Here is an 18,917-nt window from a genome sequence, read left to right as displayed (position 1 = left end):
TGACCTGTGGATGAGAGCTAGGGGAGGAACAACAGGTAAAGGGAGGCATGTCATCAGGAGAGAGTCAAGTCTCATAAGATGTAAGGAATGAGAGAAAAATTTAGGACAAAGTCAAGTTTGTTGCCTGTGGAGCAGAAGGCACAGTGGAAAGTGTAGATTGGGGACTTCATGAGGAGGGAAGGTTGAAGGGATGAGAAAAAGGAATTGAGTAGTAGTAGTGGATAGGGGATGGAGTTTGGATAACCACCTACAGGAGTTCAAAATCACTGGGATGTATAGAGTATGACCAGGTATGAAAGGTGTCATTTTTCTTTCCAGAGGAGTTGGAGTCAGACAGGAGATAAGGGAAACAGGGGATGGAAATCCCTTCCCAATTTTTCTCTTCCCTTGGGATAAGTATAGCAAGAGATAGAAAGCCTCCAGAGGGAAGGCTGCTCATTTCTTACCAGTGACCTCACTGATGGCAGGAGAAAGGTAAGATTAGTGGAGGCAGAAGGTCTAAATTGTGCAGGGTCATCTGCTACCTTCCCTCAAGGGACACACACACAAGAACATATGGAAAGCACGTGGCTAGATGGAAAGCTGCTCCTCTCCTCACCCAAAGCTGGAGACATCAGGCTAGAGCAGCAGGAGATGGAAGGACATTACTCTCTCCCTCTTAGACTTTGAGATCCAGACAAACTTATCTTTCCTGACTCTGTGTCCTGGCACGGGTTGTGCCACCTATCTAGAATGAGTCCCCCTCTATTTGTGCCTTAATTTCTCTTCAAGATACAGCACAAGTACTATCTTCTTAAGAGGTTAGAAGGGCTTAAAAGCCCTTCAATCTCAACTTCTGCCCACATTAAATTGTATTTAATAATTTTGTATATATTCGATTTTCCTGTGCTATATGCATTTTTGTGAATTTGTCTTCCTTATAATGTAAGCCCCATGTGAGTATTCTTTATACAATCCTAGTACCTAGCACAGAACCTGTCACATGTAGATGACTTGTGAATACTTTATTGCTTGGCACAGCTTATGAGTTTTAATTCCCCTCATTTTATTTGAGGACATTGAAACTTAGAAGTTAATTGGCAGTGCTAGGATGTGACCTTATATCTTCAAATTCCACAAACTATTACCTTTCTATCTTGGTAGCCTCTTTGAAACTTCCCTTTCAACCTGTGAGCAGGTGCTCATATGAAAAAGAATAGACTTCATCCTTTGAGGCAAAGAAAAGATGAGCCCTTATCTTTGAATTGGAGAATCTCCAAAACTTGTTTCAAGGTGTTATTATGCCTTAGGGGACAGGAGCTAAACAATAGCTTTCTGCCCAGATGGAAATTTTATCTTCTCTTAGAAAAATTAATCAGCCTTCAGATGATTTAGAGGCTTCTGAAGAAGGTAGAAAATGGCTTAAATTGCCAACCAGCAGATTTTTCTGGGACAGTAAAAGACAACATTGCTTAGAGAATGGCAAGAGGCCTTGCCAGAATAAGTAAATTAGCAGTGTGAAATGGTACCCTCTGCATAGAGCTCAAAGTTCCAGATGTCTCCATTCAGTCCCTTTTTTGGTTCTGAGCGGGCAGGCCTTAGAATTCACCTTAATGAAGGACTTAAAGAATGTGTGTGTAACAAAAAATAATCCCTGTATCTGTAGTACAATTTATCAGCAATGATCCAATTCCATCTGTAAAGTAGCTACTAATGCTGGAAATGCTTTTCCCTTTCCCTTTTTTCTTCTTTCCTTTTTATCAGACTCAATTCTGCAGCAGACTGCCCTTTTCTTTACCCAGGAACCAGAAAGTCATCTGGAAAAAAGAGTTATACTCTGTATCTCCTTCAGAGATAATAATACATCCTCCCAACATAGGATTAAGCAAGTACTTACCCTAATTCCCAGCATATAATAGGCACTTAATAAATGTTTATTAGCTAACAGCATTCTCCTTGGGTTACTCCAAAATTCAGTTTATATACCATTATTCTCCTTTCCTTCTGTTGGTTAATCAATAATGACATCATGCTAGCATTCCCTCCTTGCTCTTGCTGGCCATTACAGAAGTCACCTTAATTTAGAAACTTTGAAATGGGGGTTATACTAGAATCCAGGTTTCCTGTTTCCCAAATCAGGGCTTTTTCCATTAAACTTTTGTAACAGATAAGAAGTTCTGCATGTTGTATTGCAGATTTACCTGCATTTTTCTATGAAACAGAAATAGAGTAAAAAAGAGCAGTGGGAACATGGGACTCATCAGAAAGGGAAATTTAGAAGAACTGAAAACGATGGGTTATACATTATGGCAGAGGTTGGAAGCTGATGAAATCAAAGCCAAAGAACAACGAAGACTGTGCTTGCCTGAGGAAGTTGGCAATAGCTTGAAGCTATCTGTGAAGCCAAAGAGTGACTGAGATGAAAAATTGCCCAGGACCTCAACAGCTCCATTCATTTCAATGAGAAGCATATAATCTGGGATATCATGTTCAGTTTCAGGCTGGTCTGACTAAGGCAGAACCTCTGAGACTCAGTCAACTCTCAGCCTTTTGGGTCATGGGGGAGATGCACTTCAAGTGCCAGAAGATGATACCTTTTTCAGAAGTTCTCTAATGTACTGGACATTTGGAAAAAATAGAGTAAGTTTTAGAAATTGCTGTGATTTTTCTTGGCTTTATTAGCATGTGTTAAAAGTTATAATTTTATCCAAACACTATTAGAACATATGTTGTTCTCAATAAAGTGCTTCAGGAAATTAATGCAACTTATTAAATTGGACATTCTTTTCTATTTCATAAATTTTGGATTACAATGAGGAGAAAAAAAGGAGAAACAGAAAGCATTATTAAAGATTGTTGCGAAGCTTAGTTAAGAACTTGGGCCATATACATAAGACCATTTCCCACTGTTTGCCAGTGTCTTGCAGACTAAAAATTGCATGTAACGCAGAAAACAGTATTACCATAATAAACACATTTTCCCCATGAAATTCAGAAGAGCTAGTTTATGGTAAAGCACTTTTAATTTTCCTATTTGTATACATCCATAAGCAATATCAGTTCACATAATTTGAGAGTGAAAATGCTATTTAGTGGACTTCTAGTCTACTGATGTTCCTCTTGAAAAATAGTTTTTCTTTCCATGTGATTTCTGGATTGTCTTAGCATTTCATTGTTGGTCTGTTTAAATTTGATAGTAACTTTGGAGTGTTTCACATTAAAATTTTTAATCAAGGATGCTTTTAGTGCTAGAAAAACTGTCATTGGTTGAATATGTTTTAAAATAAGGCTTTATTTCCAAGAAACTAGATTAAAAAAAAATATCCCCAGTTTTCCCCATAGTTGCATTTCGATCTCTCTGCAAAATCCAGATTTTTTTTTAATAAACTTTTTCACTGATGTCCTAAAGGAATTAAAATTCATTATCTCTGCATTTAAATCACAGGATCTAAGTGGCCACATTCACATTAGGGGAAAAATGAGATCAAATGCTTTATTTTTTGGGGGGGAGGAGAAATGCTCTATTTTAACCAGATAAACTCTATATAAAGAAAAGTGCTGGATAGTAACAGAGTAGTTTATATCCTAGTAATATCTGACAGAAATGGGTAATGAAATTCAGGATTTTTTTTTTTTTCCTTTGGCCCAAATTGTAGACTTGTTCTCATTCCCTTCTTCAAGAGATCTCTTATTTGAAGGAAAATGAGACAGATTTGTCCCTCTAATAGTTCACTGTAACTTGCATTATGTTTTATGTAAACACTTGGGAACAAGTTAATCCACAGATTGGAGAACATTTTCAACTAAAGGCTATTAAAGAGATAAGATACATGTATTATGCAGAGAGAATACATTATCTTCAGTCATCATGAAGATATTTTCTCTTCCTTCTCTGTACATTAAGTTCTCCATCCTTATTCATAAAGGTGCTTGACAACACCAAACAGTTACTAAAGCCCTGATCTCTTTTTAAAAAGCACATTATGTTTCAATTCCTAGCTACATAATGCTAATTATGCTTAGCAATGCTCTTGAGAAAGCTTCTTAAACTGTTCAACTCTTTACCTTGAGCCTCCTGAAATAGCTTAACTTTGGAGAAAATGAATTCATTTCACAGTGATAAATTCTGCAGGAAGTGCAAATATTAGGATGCAATGAATCTTGAAACTCATACTTGCCAGATTCCCTCCATTTTATTCTGACAGCATTTCTAAGAAATGATGTAGTCCGAAATGGTCTTGTCTAATCACTGTCCAATGGCTGTCACTTACCATGCTGATCCTAAGACTTGTACACATAGGTGCAGAAGATCTGGGTTTTCGAATGTGACTGGCAAGTTTCATAATGAATGCCGGCACTAAACCCACTGGTTCTTCTCTCACAGTACTTTGCCACAGAAGCATCACTATCAGTAGTACCATGACATTTTCCCTTGGATATTTTCAGAAACTTAAGGAGAGTTACACCATTCCTTTACTTAGGAAGCCTGAGAACTTAATTGGGCTGAAAAAGCCACCAGTACCTGCTAATATTGTGCGGCAGTAAGATGCTATGGAGCACCATTAATATTGCCTGGGATTCAGGTCATTGAGAACCATATTTTCTCTTCCTCTCTCTCTCTCTCTCTCTCTTTTTTTTTTTTTTTTAAAGGAAATATATGTAAGTTAAGTTTGAGGTTCAGAAATGCATATATTTTTACTTACAAATATTCATCTGACCAAAATTCAACATAACCTTTATAGAACACTTAACAAATTTTTGTTTTTAAAATAACATATCATTCAAACTGTATATAATTCAGTAAAGTTTTCATACAGCAAGCAATGCTTAAACCCTGGAAAATCTGTAGAAAAGAGATTTTCACATGTAAATTAAGAAAACAAAATTCTGAGGTATTCCCTCATACATACATATACCCACACACACAACCACACGCACATACCTACACACATACCCACACCCACACCCACACTCACACACAAAGTGGCTGCAGCATAGGCAAAAAATTGTAGGTCCAAAGGAAAATGACAATTGATTGTTCTAATAGAGTCCAGGTAGCTCAGGAAAAAATAAACACAATAGTCCTCTGAGTAAGTTACTACCTTGAAGAAGATTCTCAAGATGTATCTGAGATCTATTCTACTAAATTGCTTTTGCAAAACAGCTCCCTGCACATGAGAGAAACTCAGTCCAAGGTGACTTGTGCAAATATAAGGAACCCAATGAGGCTATTTCCTGTTACTCCTTAAACAAATGGAAAGGGGCATCTGAAGACTCGCTGGGTCTCCCATCACGCAAGATACTGTTGCAGTGCTGTCTTTGCCCTGAAATCACAAATGATGAATTAGTGCATAGCTGTGAAATTTTTCATTTAAAAAAAAAATTAGCTAAGATATAATCTTACATTCCAAAATGTGCAAAGATAGATAATACACATTATGGAAGTAATAGCAAATTTTCTTAATCAAGAAAAATTACTGGATTTTCTGGAATCTTATAGAGTAGTTAAATAAAATGTAAAAACCATGAACACAAAAGGGAACTCAAAAACACCACATTTCTCCAGAAAAATAATATTATAAGAAAATTATAATTGTTCAAGGAAACTTTTAAATATCCATTTGAGCTGTACCTGGTTCTTCCCTACAGCCTTATTCAGGACAGAGAAAACCAAGTTCCTTTGAAGAAATTAAAAACAAACAAACAAACAAACAAACAAACAATCCCAAACTAAAAACTGGTCTCATTGATATATCATAGTTAGGTAATAATCATGTTATATTTTCATGATAATATGTCTCATCCACATATCAAAAATTTAATTTACATGGGTACATAAGACAATATGAGACAAAATGATTTCAAATTTAATCAAACCTATCTGATATCTTTTTATGCTATTGCTTTCATATTCAAACAATAATTCCTCGCATCACCTCTTGGTAATGCTAGATAGTTACAGATCATACAATACCATAATCTCTGAAAAATCAAATTTGATCAAAAAAATCAAAAAAATTAAACTTATGGGTCATCCAGAAAGCAAAAGAGATACACAGTGGGACTCTATGACTCCCTCGCATGCCTGTTTGTTTTTCATATTTAAATGTTTCCCTTGCTTTCCCTTAAATGAAATGATTAGCTATGACAGATGACAAATTTGCCTACAAAGAATGGCATAGTGGATTAATATGTAATTTAAATAGCATATTAATCATCATTGGTACTTACTTATCACATAGGTTTGTATCTGGTGATTGGCTGAGCTTGTGTAGAATATCTACGATGCCAATATCTCGCAATTTATCTTGCCGTTCTTGTGAACCTGAAAAATAAAACTTTAGATATTACTGAAAGCACTGGGTAGTAGAAAGATGGCTAGCCTTGGAATCATGAAAGATGCATTCAAGTCTTGCTTTGGACACAGTCTCATGTGTGTCTTCAAGCAAGCCATCTATGACTTCATCTACTTCAAAGTCTATTTCCAAAATCACCTCTTCAAAGAATACTCTTTTTATTCATCTGTTCATCTCTAGATCATATCTAAATTAACTTCTGGAGTACCTGTGTACTCAAGCTATATGTTATTGTTTAAGTTTTCTTAAATTATACAATTTGTGTTTCTTTTGAGGTCAGGACTAACCCCCCCCCCCCCAAAAGCATGTAGTTTTGCTATGGACAAACCAGTTTCTAGTAATTATCTAGCTGCATGGGTACTGGACCCATTTTTATCTTATTTCATAGTACAAAATAATATGAAAGTTTTTCTAGGGAGAGTAGAGCAAAATCCAAAGCTAGAAAATAATCAGAAAATGACTCCTTGTTCCTACTTCTAGAAATAATTTTGAATACCTGGTGCTTTCCAGATAAATAAACTCACAGAAAGCTTTTTGCTTCTGTGACTTTCCTTCTTCAAGACAGATTACATAAATCTCTTACCTTCTTCTTCATTCCATATGAGGTTTGATATACAAAACATGGCAGCAAGTTGTAGTTTAACATGGGAGTGACCCTAAATGACAAAGAAAAGGAAATTATATCAAAAATAGAGGTAATTTTATATGAAATTGGGCCAAAAACATAACTACTGCTTTCAAAATCTTAAATCTAGGGAAGAAAAATTAAAAAAAGTTCTCTACTACAACTAACATTAAGCTCAGGCAATCACTGAATGCATAACTTTGAAGACTTTTATTTAAAACGGCTACTATAAAAGCTTGGATTTGGGGTCAAAATCTGGGATTTGAGGCTATTTCCCCAGGAGTACATGCCCCATCTAACTTCCACAAAGTTGTTGTGAGGCTCCAACAAAATAGTAAATGAAAGGTTTTTTTTTTAAACTGTAAAATGGTATCATAAACACAAGCTATTATATCTATAACTTATCAGAGTCATATTTCAACTATTTCTTTGAATTGTGTTTTTCACATTAATTCTACTATAAAGAAAGGATGACTTTTGTGTGTGTGTGTGTGTGTGTGTGTGTGTGTGTGTGTGTGTGTGTGTGTGTATAAATCTGTAAAATATTTTTGTCTCCATTTATTTTCAAAACATTTAGGTAAGATTCGCTGGGCTGATTTTGACATACATAACAACACATTTCATAGAAGAATTCTTATTATTTCACTTAGGAAGATATCTCTTAAAGTAAGTTTGCATTGTAACTGTGACATAATCAAGGAAAAGAATTAATTAGATGAATAGCTTCAAGATTTTATAGTTCTTAAATTTCCTCAAAATCATTTAGCTTTTAATACATTTTTAGATTAAATTTTATTTTTCAATTATAAGCATTTATTTTCTCTTCCTTCTACCTCTCTCCTCTCAAAAAACAAAGAAAAAGAAAATCCTTGTAATAAATATGGATAATCAGGTAAAATAAACTATCCTTATCAAAATATAACCTTATCAAAAAAACTTGATCACTCTTCATTTGGAGAGATTTTGAATTCTATTAAATGAAAAAAAGTCAATTCTCATTTCTTCACTTCACAAATAGTTGTAGTATCTACTTATGAAAAATTCTTAAATTTGTCACAATAATATCTTATACTTTAGTTAAATGTTCAAAGTGAACTAGGTTTAAATATCTTTGCACAATCTGTGTTTTGAAATAGTGTTTCTATCCTTCATCCTAAATCCATAAACAGGGAAAAAATAAATTTTCTCTTAAAAAAAAAGGAAAAGGGCCATACCATATAATATTTAATTTTCTGCAAAATGTCATCATTAGTCATAATGAGTTCTTTTGCTGTTGTTCCATCTGCTATATTGGCCAATATACATAATGTCTAGAAGGAGAAAGAACAGTTAGTGGTGTAGATATAGGCTCTAATTCATCTGGGCAATTAAACTTTTAAAACAATTTTGGTACTTCATGATTTCAACTTTTATAGATTTTCTTTTTTTAAATGCTAAACTTTCTTGTTTTTAATAACGTGAACCACAATAAACAAAAAATGTTTTAGACTAACAGAAATTTGAAAACAAAATCTGTGGTACTCTGAACAAAATAATGGTTTTAAATGACCAGTTCTACACATTTCACATAATCATAGCATAAAAAAAATAATTTATCACCTTACTATTGAGACAGGATTTGCCTCAAAGCCCTACTTTTTCTGTGACTTGATAAGTATTTTTAAAAGTAATAATTTTAATACAATGATGAGTTTTAAAGTGGGACCTTACATAATATTTTTTTTGACTATCACAAAAACATTTAAAATGCCTTACTGTTACTAATATATTGCATTACAAAAGGAACCATTTATATTGGCTCATTGTGGCTTAATTTCACAAGATGACGATGGGGGGAAAAAACCCAGTCAGTTCCTTTTCAGTAAAATAATTTCCCTGAAAGTCTGTCAATAGAGACACGAGAGCTGATAGATGTAGTATTCAGTAATCATTTCTAGGCTTTTCAGAGTCTATAGAAGGCTTTTCTGCTTACTAGTAGATAAGGTATCTGCCTTGTCTCCTAGCTATATTAGGGATACTTTCTTGGAGACTTTGGGAATTTTTCTGACCCTTTGAGAAAATACATATGGGTGTCTCCAACATAGGGTAGGAATAGTAGGGTACAGACTTTATGCCCTTTTCTTCCATCAGTTTTGCAGAAAAGTTCATAGCTCTTATAAACAGAATTACATATCATTCTGCATCTTATTACATAGATATAGGATAATAGTGTACCTCTTAAATCTGCATGGAAAATATATCTTATCTTTGTATCCTCCTCACCTCACACTAGAACACAAAGTTTTGTATAATTAAGTCCTTAAAAAGTGCTGAATTGAAGTGAATTAATTAGGAATGTCTAAGGATATGTGCTAAAAATCTTTTGATGTCATGGTTGATGTAAGTTTGAAGTGGTTCTCTCTCTTTTAACATCTGACAGTAATTCCAGCTTTGTAGAACAATTTAAATGATACATCTTTTTCTCCATATTTTATTCCACACATTCCCACACACTTCACTTTTTCTTCTTCTAGCTACAGAATATAGTAATTTTTGTCACCAGTAGGCTGACTATCAGGTGGATTTTTTTTCAGTCATAACTCATGAAGACAAATCACACTGTAGTAACAGTGTGAAAGAGTTATAATTTGTTTTGGGTGAATGTTCCCACTGATGAAATTACTAGTTTTCAGATATGTTCTATGCAGGAAACTTATAATTCTTAGGACACAAAATGGGAAAATCTTAATTAAGGAGGATCAGGAAGGAACCTATATCAGATATCTTTTCAGGGGAGAAAGTTGGGAAAGATGGGAATGAAGAGCACTTATCTCACAGGATTGTTATGAAGATCAAGAGATAATATTTGTAAAGCATTTACATGTTTCCTGGTACTTTGCAAGCTTACTATGCTTACTTACTTCCCCTTCTCTTTTTAGTGAATGAAAATGATGGGAGATAAAATGCAAACATATGGCTTTCAATTAGAAATAAGGAAGGTACTTCAATGCCCTATGAGAAAGTCAATAATAATGGAGAAACAAATAAATGTCCAGAAGGGCTAAAAGGAGATAGAGAGTAAACTTCTTGCCCCTTCATTCTCCTTTACCTATAAATGCAGACCATGTCTGACTGTTCCTACTAAGACTCATCATAGACAAGATATCAATAAATGCAGAGGGTGGACTCTCCTTCCCAGAAGACCAACTAAAGCTATTTAAAGGCATGAGCTGGACAGAAAAAGCTGAGAATAAAGATGATTAGCCTTTTATTTTATTGATAAGTAGTTAAATCCTCAACTATTTGAAAGGAATCATTCAAAAATTCATAATTACATTGAATAGAGTTGACAGATGTCTGGAATACACGTGGTAGCCCCACATCTTAGTGCCTTATCCTATGACTGACAATTTGGGACACATAGTGACCATTTTGGGAGCCTCAGCAGATAGTATTTATTATCAACTATAACTGTATAACAGTTATATAACTGTTGTATAACTATAACAATTTTTCCTCCTCTTTAACCTCTGCCTCCAGTCTCCTGAACTAACCTCACTCAGAACATGTATTGTACTTAAGACTAAAACCTAGCAATATCAGAGTCATTTGTGGAAGCAGAGTAAAAATTACTTACTGAAAAAAAACAAACAAACATCTATTTCTCTTCTTATGTTATAAGAAAAAGATTCAGAACAGCAAGATTTATAAGAACTTCACCTTCTAAGAAGCAAGAAGGAAAAAAGGAAAATCACAGATAATAATCAAGTCCTGCTCTTATTTTCTTTCAAATTTTAATGCAGACAAAGTAAAAAAGAGAAAATGAAGAGATGGTAAAAGAAAGTGAAGTAGGACAGGGTATTAAAGAATTTGAATAACTTTACAAAAAATATATGCTCTTTCCCCTCATCCGTAACAGGAAGATCCAAACAGAAAGCATACATGATTGGCATTAAGGAAAATAACTGAAGTATCCTTATCTATGGAAGTTTTAAGGGTTTCCTATTTTAAATTATCTAGTCAGAAAAAAGATACTGAACACTTGACACGTTTGTTAGAAATAAGCTACCGCTCTATTAGCTAAAAGAAGACAAAGGAATTTTTAAACACAAATTTACTGAATAGCATAAGAATATTTTTGTCAAGATTGTCTTGGATACTGCTATGTTCTGAGGGTCATTACAATGCAGAAATACAAGACTTTAACATGGCAAATTTAGGCTACATTTTTCAAATTATGAAGCATCCTATGAAAATGACACTACTCTGGGAAAAGGCTATGGTTTAGGTAGCATTAAAATTTGGGACCAAGAAAATCTGGAATTATAGCCACCTTGAAAATTATATACACATGCACACCAGTGGCTTGAAAGCATACATTGATGATTCAAAATTAATGGTACTCTAACATATTTTGGTCAAGTTAATGTAAGGAAGGAAAGTAGGGATGAAATAACAATTTTCTATGGAAAGAGGTTTTTTTTCTCAATGTCAGTTTTTTTTTTTATCCTAATAAAGGATAATATAATGAATCCAACCAAGACTACAGTCTGAATACGCAGAATAGGTAGTCTTTCTCATTACTAATTTTTCTTCTTTAAAAAAAGAGACAAGGTAGATATTTCTACAGAGTAAAGAAACTCCTCATCCCAGAACTTCCAGCTATTCAGGACTTGGGGCAAAGTATCTTATACAAACTGTGGAATTCCAGATGCAAGAGCTGACCAGAGCTGAAGTCAAATGTCTCTTTTGTTCAGTCTGTTGTCTCTTTTCCTTCTCTTTGATTCCAGTTTTAAAAACTAACTTTATATTTCCACAGCCTCTTTTCTTTGATAAATCACTAAGACATTTTATTCTCAGCCTATGATGAGATTGGGTAGGAACTGATACAGATGGCCAGAAACAGAGACATTGGGTGATTTGCCTAAGGTAAACTTAGTGGATACTACTGAGGATATAATCTAGATGTCCCGACTCTTGGTCCCTAAGAATATATACCTTTATAGATATATGAACATATTTACAGAAAGAAATGAAGCAATCTGGGAAAAACCTTAAGAATAAACCATCTAACATAATCAACAGTGGTTTCAGATCTAAGAATATGAGGATTCAACAGATTCTGTAGAGGACAGAATATTGATTTGTCTCCTATATTTGAACCAAGTGTGCTTTGATTTGAGTCAAAGTTAACATGAAAAATGAAAACCTGACAGTCAGTGACAAGATATTTTTTATATTACTTTAGACTAGTTAGACCCATGGTGAAGTCAAAAAGCTAAAGAATGAAAACTATGGAGCCTTGAAGCAAAGCTGAGAGCTTCAAGGTCCTAGATAAAAAAGTTATCTTTTAGATTTATGACAAAGACAAAATTAATACAGGATATGAGTCCATCAAGAAATTATTCTCTCCTTCTATGGAAGCAGAAAACAGAAGATGATAGAGAGGGAGAATCTTTTTTAGAGAATGGATATTTAGACAGTAAAATGAAATTTTGATTTCAGATCATTGGCATTTGTGGCAAAAAGATCATGTCATCTTGAATCCTTTGGGTTTGGGGTGGAAAAGGCAAAGTTTGGGAAGGATAATGAATACAATAATGAAAGCCCCAATAGAACAAAGGATGTGATAAAACACTTCATTGAAAAATGTAGCTAAATCCAATTCCAATTGATCAATGATGGACAGAATCAGCCACACCCAGAGAAGGAACACTGGGAAATGAGTGTAAACTGTTAGCATTATTTTTGTTTTTCTCCCCAGGTTATTTTTACCTTCCGAATCCAATTCTTCCTTTGCAACAACAACAACAACAAAATTCGGTTCTGCATATATTATATTATACCTAGGATATACTATAACATATTTAATATGTATGGGAATGCCTGCCATCTAAGGGAGGGGATGGAGGGAAGGAGGGGAAAAATTCGGAACAGAAGGGAGTACAGGGATAATGTTGTAAAAAATGACCTATACATATGTACTGTCAAAAAATGTTATAATTATAAAATTAATAAAAAATTAAAAAAATTAAAAAAAAAAAAGAAAAATGTAGCTAAAGGCTCAATTGAATAAACAGCTTGTTTTACAAGGAACCAATGCTTAAGGTAAATCAAAACTTGGGAAAATGTGACACTATCAAAAAAGAGTAAAATACAAAGGGGTGGGGAAAATATTTAATTAAAAAAATTTTATGTGTATCTTGGACACATATGAGATACAATATCATTCAAACTGTCAGCATTATTCCTTCAAAAGATAATAGCAATATGCATATATTCTAAAATGGTAGAGAATGACTTAATAGGAGTAAAGATAGTAGTAAAGAACATGTACTACTATTATCTATATGATACAATGAAGCCAGATTTTAACAGACTAATTAGCCATTTCCACTTATAATTTTTTCTTACTTTCTTGTCTTTGATTTTAACCTTTTAGTTGTGAGCTGGGAGTAAAACAAGACATAATTAATTCAGAATTAAGAGAATCTGATGAAATCAAAAGGAAGCAAGAGATTGAAGAGTAGAGTTGGCCATTTATACCACTTGCTAAGTATCTTTTACTTTTTTCCTCCCTTGCTTGTGCCATGTATTAATTAGGTTAAACTATTGTTCTGGACTTTTCTGTTGTTGGTTGTGGCAAGAAAGCACCTTTTCCAGCTCTTTTTCTTTTCCTAAGGGAAGGCTGCTCCCATTCTAGTATCCCAACTAATCAAATACCTGAGCTGGGCCAAAGAAACTGACATGGAAAAGAGAAAAAAGCAAAGATAAAATAGCATGAATAGAAAGTGATAGTATATCATATGTTGGAGCAATAAGAATAAATAAATCTCTTAAAATAATACCAGTGAATTTGCATCTATTTTATAAGCCTGGTTCATGTATCTCAAAATTATTTTTGTCTAGCCAAAGAATAGTACATCTAAGGGATGAAATATTTAAACCACACCTTTCCTAGGCAAAAGCAAACTTTGTAGTCTGCCCATTTTGGAAAAAGCAGCAGGTAGGAAATAGCTTCCTTAACCATTTCACAATCTTTCTGAGACCCCCAAAATTAAGAGAATGTATCCCAATATCATGTATCATGAACTACAGTCAACTCAAAGAAAATAATGCCTGTTGACCTTAGATCTCTTTAGTAAGCAATGAATATTCACGATTAGGCATATCTGCTAATAACAGATTCATTTGCTTTTTTTCTCTAGCATTAAATTTGAACATAAACTTTTCCCTTCTTTCTCTTCTATGTGAATAATTAGCATTTTGATCTGATATTTTTTCAACATATTATACTGAAAAATCTCAAGCAGATCAATCCTGTATAAATACAGTATGATATTATGACATTGGTACTGTCAAGAAACAATGAAAAATGAGAAGGTGAAACTACTTATTTATGAGAGATGTTTCATGATGACAAAAACTTGTTTTCTATCTTTGGGTGTCTGAATAACTTGGATATGATGGATTGTTTCAGAGTTACTAAACAAAAAGGTGCTAATTCCCACTATCTGATCCAGCCTCTACTTTTAGTATTTTCTCTCTCATTCCCCACAAAAGTCATACAGCTTCACTAAATGAGCTACTCATGAACTCAAATCCCTCCTTTTGGCCATGTGGTATTTGTTTACACGATCTCATGTTTTTAAGAGATGCCAAATTAAAGACTTTAAATCAAGTCACATGAGGATAGCTGAAGAAAGTGAGGATTTTTAATCTTAAGGAGAATGCAGGTGGTGGTGAGTGGGACATAATAGTAGAACTTGCAGCAATGGGTAAAAAAAAAAAAAATCACAGAAAGATTATAGTAATAATTGGAGAGAGAAACTAAGCTTCATCTAAGGAAAAATCCAATTAAAACTACACAAAACTTAAATGGGCTCCTTCATGGATTCCTCTCCACTAAAGGCCTTCAACAAAGACTAGATGATTATTTGTTGAGATACTGGAATCTGGCCATTGGTTGAACCAGATGGACTGACAGACAGCCATAGTTGAACTAAACTGATGTTCTTTGCAACTATGTATATATATATATACGTGTAAGCATACCTACCCAGGTCTGTAGATGTATACAGGTATGCTGACTCATGAGTAGTGAGCTTGCACACACATATGGTCCAGAATACTACATGGCTGATTTAAACTTTAACTTTTTAATAGAGTTCATAATTAAATTTGCAAGCTTGATTACAACTAGAGGAGTTGTGTTATGTTTAAACTATACTATGCTGCCCCATCCAGAACTTGATAGTGTCAGACACAGAAAAAAAGCTAAAGGGCATTTATTCTAAAATCCTTCATTTTTAGATAAGAAAATCAAGGTCCAGAGAAAAGAAACAACTCACTCAAAATTACAAATATTTCTAGAGAAACAAGAAATTAGAAGGATTTGGGAATAGTTGAGGGGCAATTTTTCTATACTTGAATTACTGTCAATGTTATCTTTAGTATAATAAATCTTAGTTTCAAAGTCATGAGTTCCAAAGACAAACAGAAACGAGTTTGGGTTATCACTCCACTCAGATTATTTTGAGATGATACTCTATAAAGTCCCAATCTCTAGATCCTATAACATGCTATTTGCCTACATGAGTTTAATTTCTTGAATGTGTGTTCATGTGTGACAACATACCATTCATATAATTTGTGACTATGGTAAAGAGTTCAGGAATATATTAACATTTATCTTAAACCTCCATCCCATCCCACTACGTTCCTATATCTAAATAGACTCTTTTCTATCTCTCTCCTAAAATACTAGTTAGATTACTATTATAACTACACTGTAACCTTTTAGAGAAGGGGAACCATATCATTCATCTTTCTATTTCCTATAATTTTGTATACAGTAAGGACAAAATAAATTTTTGTGGAATTGAATTAACTGAACCAGAATTCAATATAGTCAATATAGTTGTTCAACAAACTTTGAATCTATCCAGTTACATTAATATAACTTTTTTTTTTTAAACTATTTCATCCATAAGAATCTTAGGATATATTTTGTCAATAGTTTCAGAATTTAGAACCTAAGAGTTGACCAGTCCTTCAGAGGCTACTGAATTCAACTCCTACCTGGAGAAGAATCTCTTTTATAGCATCCCCAAAAAATGGTCATCTCATCTCTCTGTGAGAAAATATTCAATGAAGCAGAACTTGCTACCCTGTACAGAAGCCCATTCTGCTTCTGCTTTTTCATTATGTTAATGCTTCTCCATCTTCTCCATTATTTCTAATTCTCTTTTCTGTGGCTAAATTGAATAAATTTAACATGACAAACATTATTTATAACTGAAAAGAGTAATCATGAGCTGCTTCTCTGTCCACTAATTCTGTTCTCCTTTCTGGGCTCCTAGTTTGTTAACATGATCCTCATATAGAATGCTCTCTAGTTTTCTTATCCAGATGACTTATCACTGCATGTGCTTAAAACCTTTCTTTTAAAAAAATTAACACTCATATTTGACTTTAGGGTCCAGATTGGCCTAAGCAGGGATTTTATATGAGAAGTACTATTTTCTTTGCTCTGAATCTTATTCTTCTCTAAATCTAATCTCAACAGTATTTACTTATTGTTGGTACATACTGAGTTTGCAATCCACTTTATCCCACCTTCCATATCTTTTTCATAGGACTGTTTAGACATACCTCTCTTATTATATACTTGAAAAATTGATTTTTGAACCTAATTGTAAAATGTACCTTTGTTTCTATTAAATTTCATTTAATTTGATTTGGCCAGTTGTTCTAGTGTGCCAAGATCTTTTTCAAATCCCATCATCTGATATGTTAGCTATTTCTGCTGGCTCTGTGCAATCTGCAAATGTGATAAACATGCTATCTATGATTGCTACCAAGCTAAACTTTTGATATTTGCCTTATTAAAGTATGCAAATAGTATTTGTGACTCAAGTGTTCTCTCATCTTGCTATTACTAACTTTACCTATAATCACTTTCTCATCTAAATAAGATCTAAATAAGATAAAGACTAACCTCTGGATTTGGTCATTCAACAAGTTTCAAAAGTACCTAATAGTACCATCATCTATTCAACATCTCTTTATCTTGTCCACATATTTAACATGAGAAACTGTGTCAAATACTCTTCTGAAATCAAGGCGCACTGTGTGTACAGCTATTCCCTGAGTATTGAGCCTTACAAGCATATTAAAAATTGAAATGAAACTAGGTTGGCATGACTTTTTTCTTAAAAGTGAATTCATATTGAATTCTTTCCTTTTCAAATGTCCATAAGTGATTTGTCTATTTTAGAATTGTGCTAGGAATCAACATCAAATTTACCAATGTTCCCACAATCCATGTATTTACTTATTTTCACAAATCCATATTTTCCCTCTTCAAAAAAGAAAACTGAGATGGCCCATCTCTAATCTTTTGTTACCTCTTATTTTTCTTGTGACTTTAAAATAGCACTACTATTGTCTCTGACATTATATTTCCAAGTTCCATTTAGCATGTAATTCATACTAAAAGTTCACATAGAAATGTGAAGTAATTTAAAGTGGTTAAGTATTCACTATCTTCTTCACTTATCTTCAGCCTCAAATGCTTCTTAATTATGTTATGCCCTTCCATTTGATGATTAACCTTCTTATTGAAGAAGTGAGAAGTCAAAAGCAGTTTAATAACTCTGCATTTGTCATGTTAAAATTAGACTGTATGCCTGAAGAATCCGATTAAACTTTTATGAGTCTATGTGCCTCAAGTGGTGACCAAACTACTGATCACATAGATCTTTTTTGTTTTTTAGTATTTTTAAAAAATAAACTTTGGCTCATTCTGGATGTTGGCTTTCCAGACACCATTTTTAAGAGTTTGTACTATTTCTTTCGGGCTTTTATATTTGGCTTTTCAAAATCTCCTGAGAAGATGTGCTCCTTTCTACAACTGTTTCCTCCTTTGATTTTTCACTGACATTGTTCATAATTATATAGCCAGAATTTCTTATTTGAGAATTTCCATGCTTCATGATTTCCCATATTTCCCTTCAGAGATTCTGGTCATGAGATCATACTTCTGAAATTGTTGACATCTAATTTATTAAAGTATGTAAACAACATGTGTGATTCAGTATTCCCTAACTATACATATGATCACTTCAATTCAGTTCAGGAAACATATAGCAAATAACTATTGTGTGTAAAGCATTGTGGTGGGCACTGGAAATACAAAAAACAAAAATGAAAATAGTCTCTGTACTCAAGAAACTTACATATTACTGAAGGATATAACATGTTAAAAAAAATAAATTTAATTTAAGGAGAATGAGAATATATTTCTAAATCACAATTAGTTATTTGCTGTTGGTCTAAATTCTAAAATGCTCTTTCTTTAGTAGTTCCCAAGATGTTTGACATTCCCCTGTCTCTTATCTCTGTCTCTATCAGTTTTAGAGTCTCTATTAGGAATTAGTATTCCATCCTACTAGGAAATCCAGAGTACATTCTCAAAGTAGTCAAACTTAAGTCTATCATGCTTTCATTCTCAGGTTCATGGGCTTCCATAAGATAAATATATCTTCTTCAAATATGGTGCCAATTCTCATCTTCCCCTAGCAAATGTTTCTTTTGAACAAAGGAATTCTTTAGTTGTCATGTTTCATAAATGTTATCTTACAAAGGGTCAGTGTATTTCTAAGAAATAAAATTTAACTTTTTGTATGCAAATGTTTAGTGTAAAACTGAAATTAATTTTTATAGTACTTTATGAAATATATAGATTTAATATTCATGGGAAAATTATTAGGCAGAAATGAAAAGGCATTTGAATATAGCCCCTTGCTATATGTATAGTTTCTTAACTCACCCTAAATGCTATAACTCAATAGAGAGGAGAAAAGGGTGGAGGAATTAGACGTGGAAGTAGGAGGATGTGTGAAAAAGGAGAAGCAAAAGATGATCTATTGTAAAAGAAAGTCCATCTCCTGAATAAAAGATTGTTTTCCTGTAGA

General features: G+C 33.5%; 1 protein-coding gene across 5 annotated transcripts in view; it reads right to left on the bottom strand.

Moving 5' to 3' along the window:
- Positions 1–4,648: 4,648 nt before the first annotated feature.
- The window catches only part of ARMC8 (armadillo repeat containing 8), a 111,921-nt gene continuing 97,652 nt past the window's right edge, over positions 4,649–18,917 (bottom strand). For all 5 annotated transcript variants that reach the window (XM_074301625.1, XM_074301629.1, XM_074301626.1 and 2 more), the window contains 4 exons: positions 8,175–8,270; positions 6,919–6,991; positions 6,211–6,304; positions 4,649–5,303 (listed from right to left, as the gene is read on the bottom strand). In XM_074301625.1, the coding sequence (XP_074157726.1) occupies positions 5,270–5,303; positions 6,211–6,304; positions 6,919–6,991; positions 8,175–8,270 (297 nt within the window). In that variant the 3' untranslated portion in view covers positions 4,649–5,269. The remainder of the gene's footprint in view (positions 5,304–6,210; positions 6,305–6,918; positions 6,992–8,174; positions 8,271–18,917) is intronic.

The sequence above is a fragment of the Sminthopsis crassicaudata genome, chromosome 3 (genome assembly GCF_048593235.1).
Source record: "Sminthopsis crassicaudata isolate SCR6 chromosome 3, ASM4859323v1, whole genome shotgun sequence".
NCBI classification, from domain to species: Eukaryota; Metazoa; Chordata; class Mammalia; order Dasyuromorphia; family Dasyuridae; genus Sminthopsis; species Sminthopsis crassicaudata.
The sequence above is the reverse complement of the archived record's forward strand: the minus strand, read 5'-3'. Positions and strand labels throughout refer to the sequence as shown.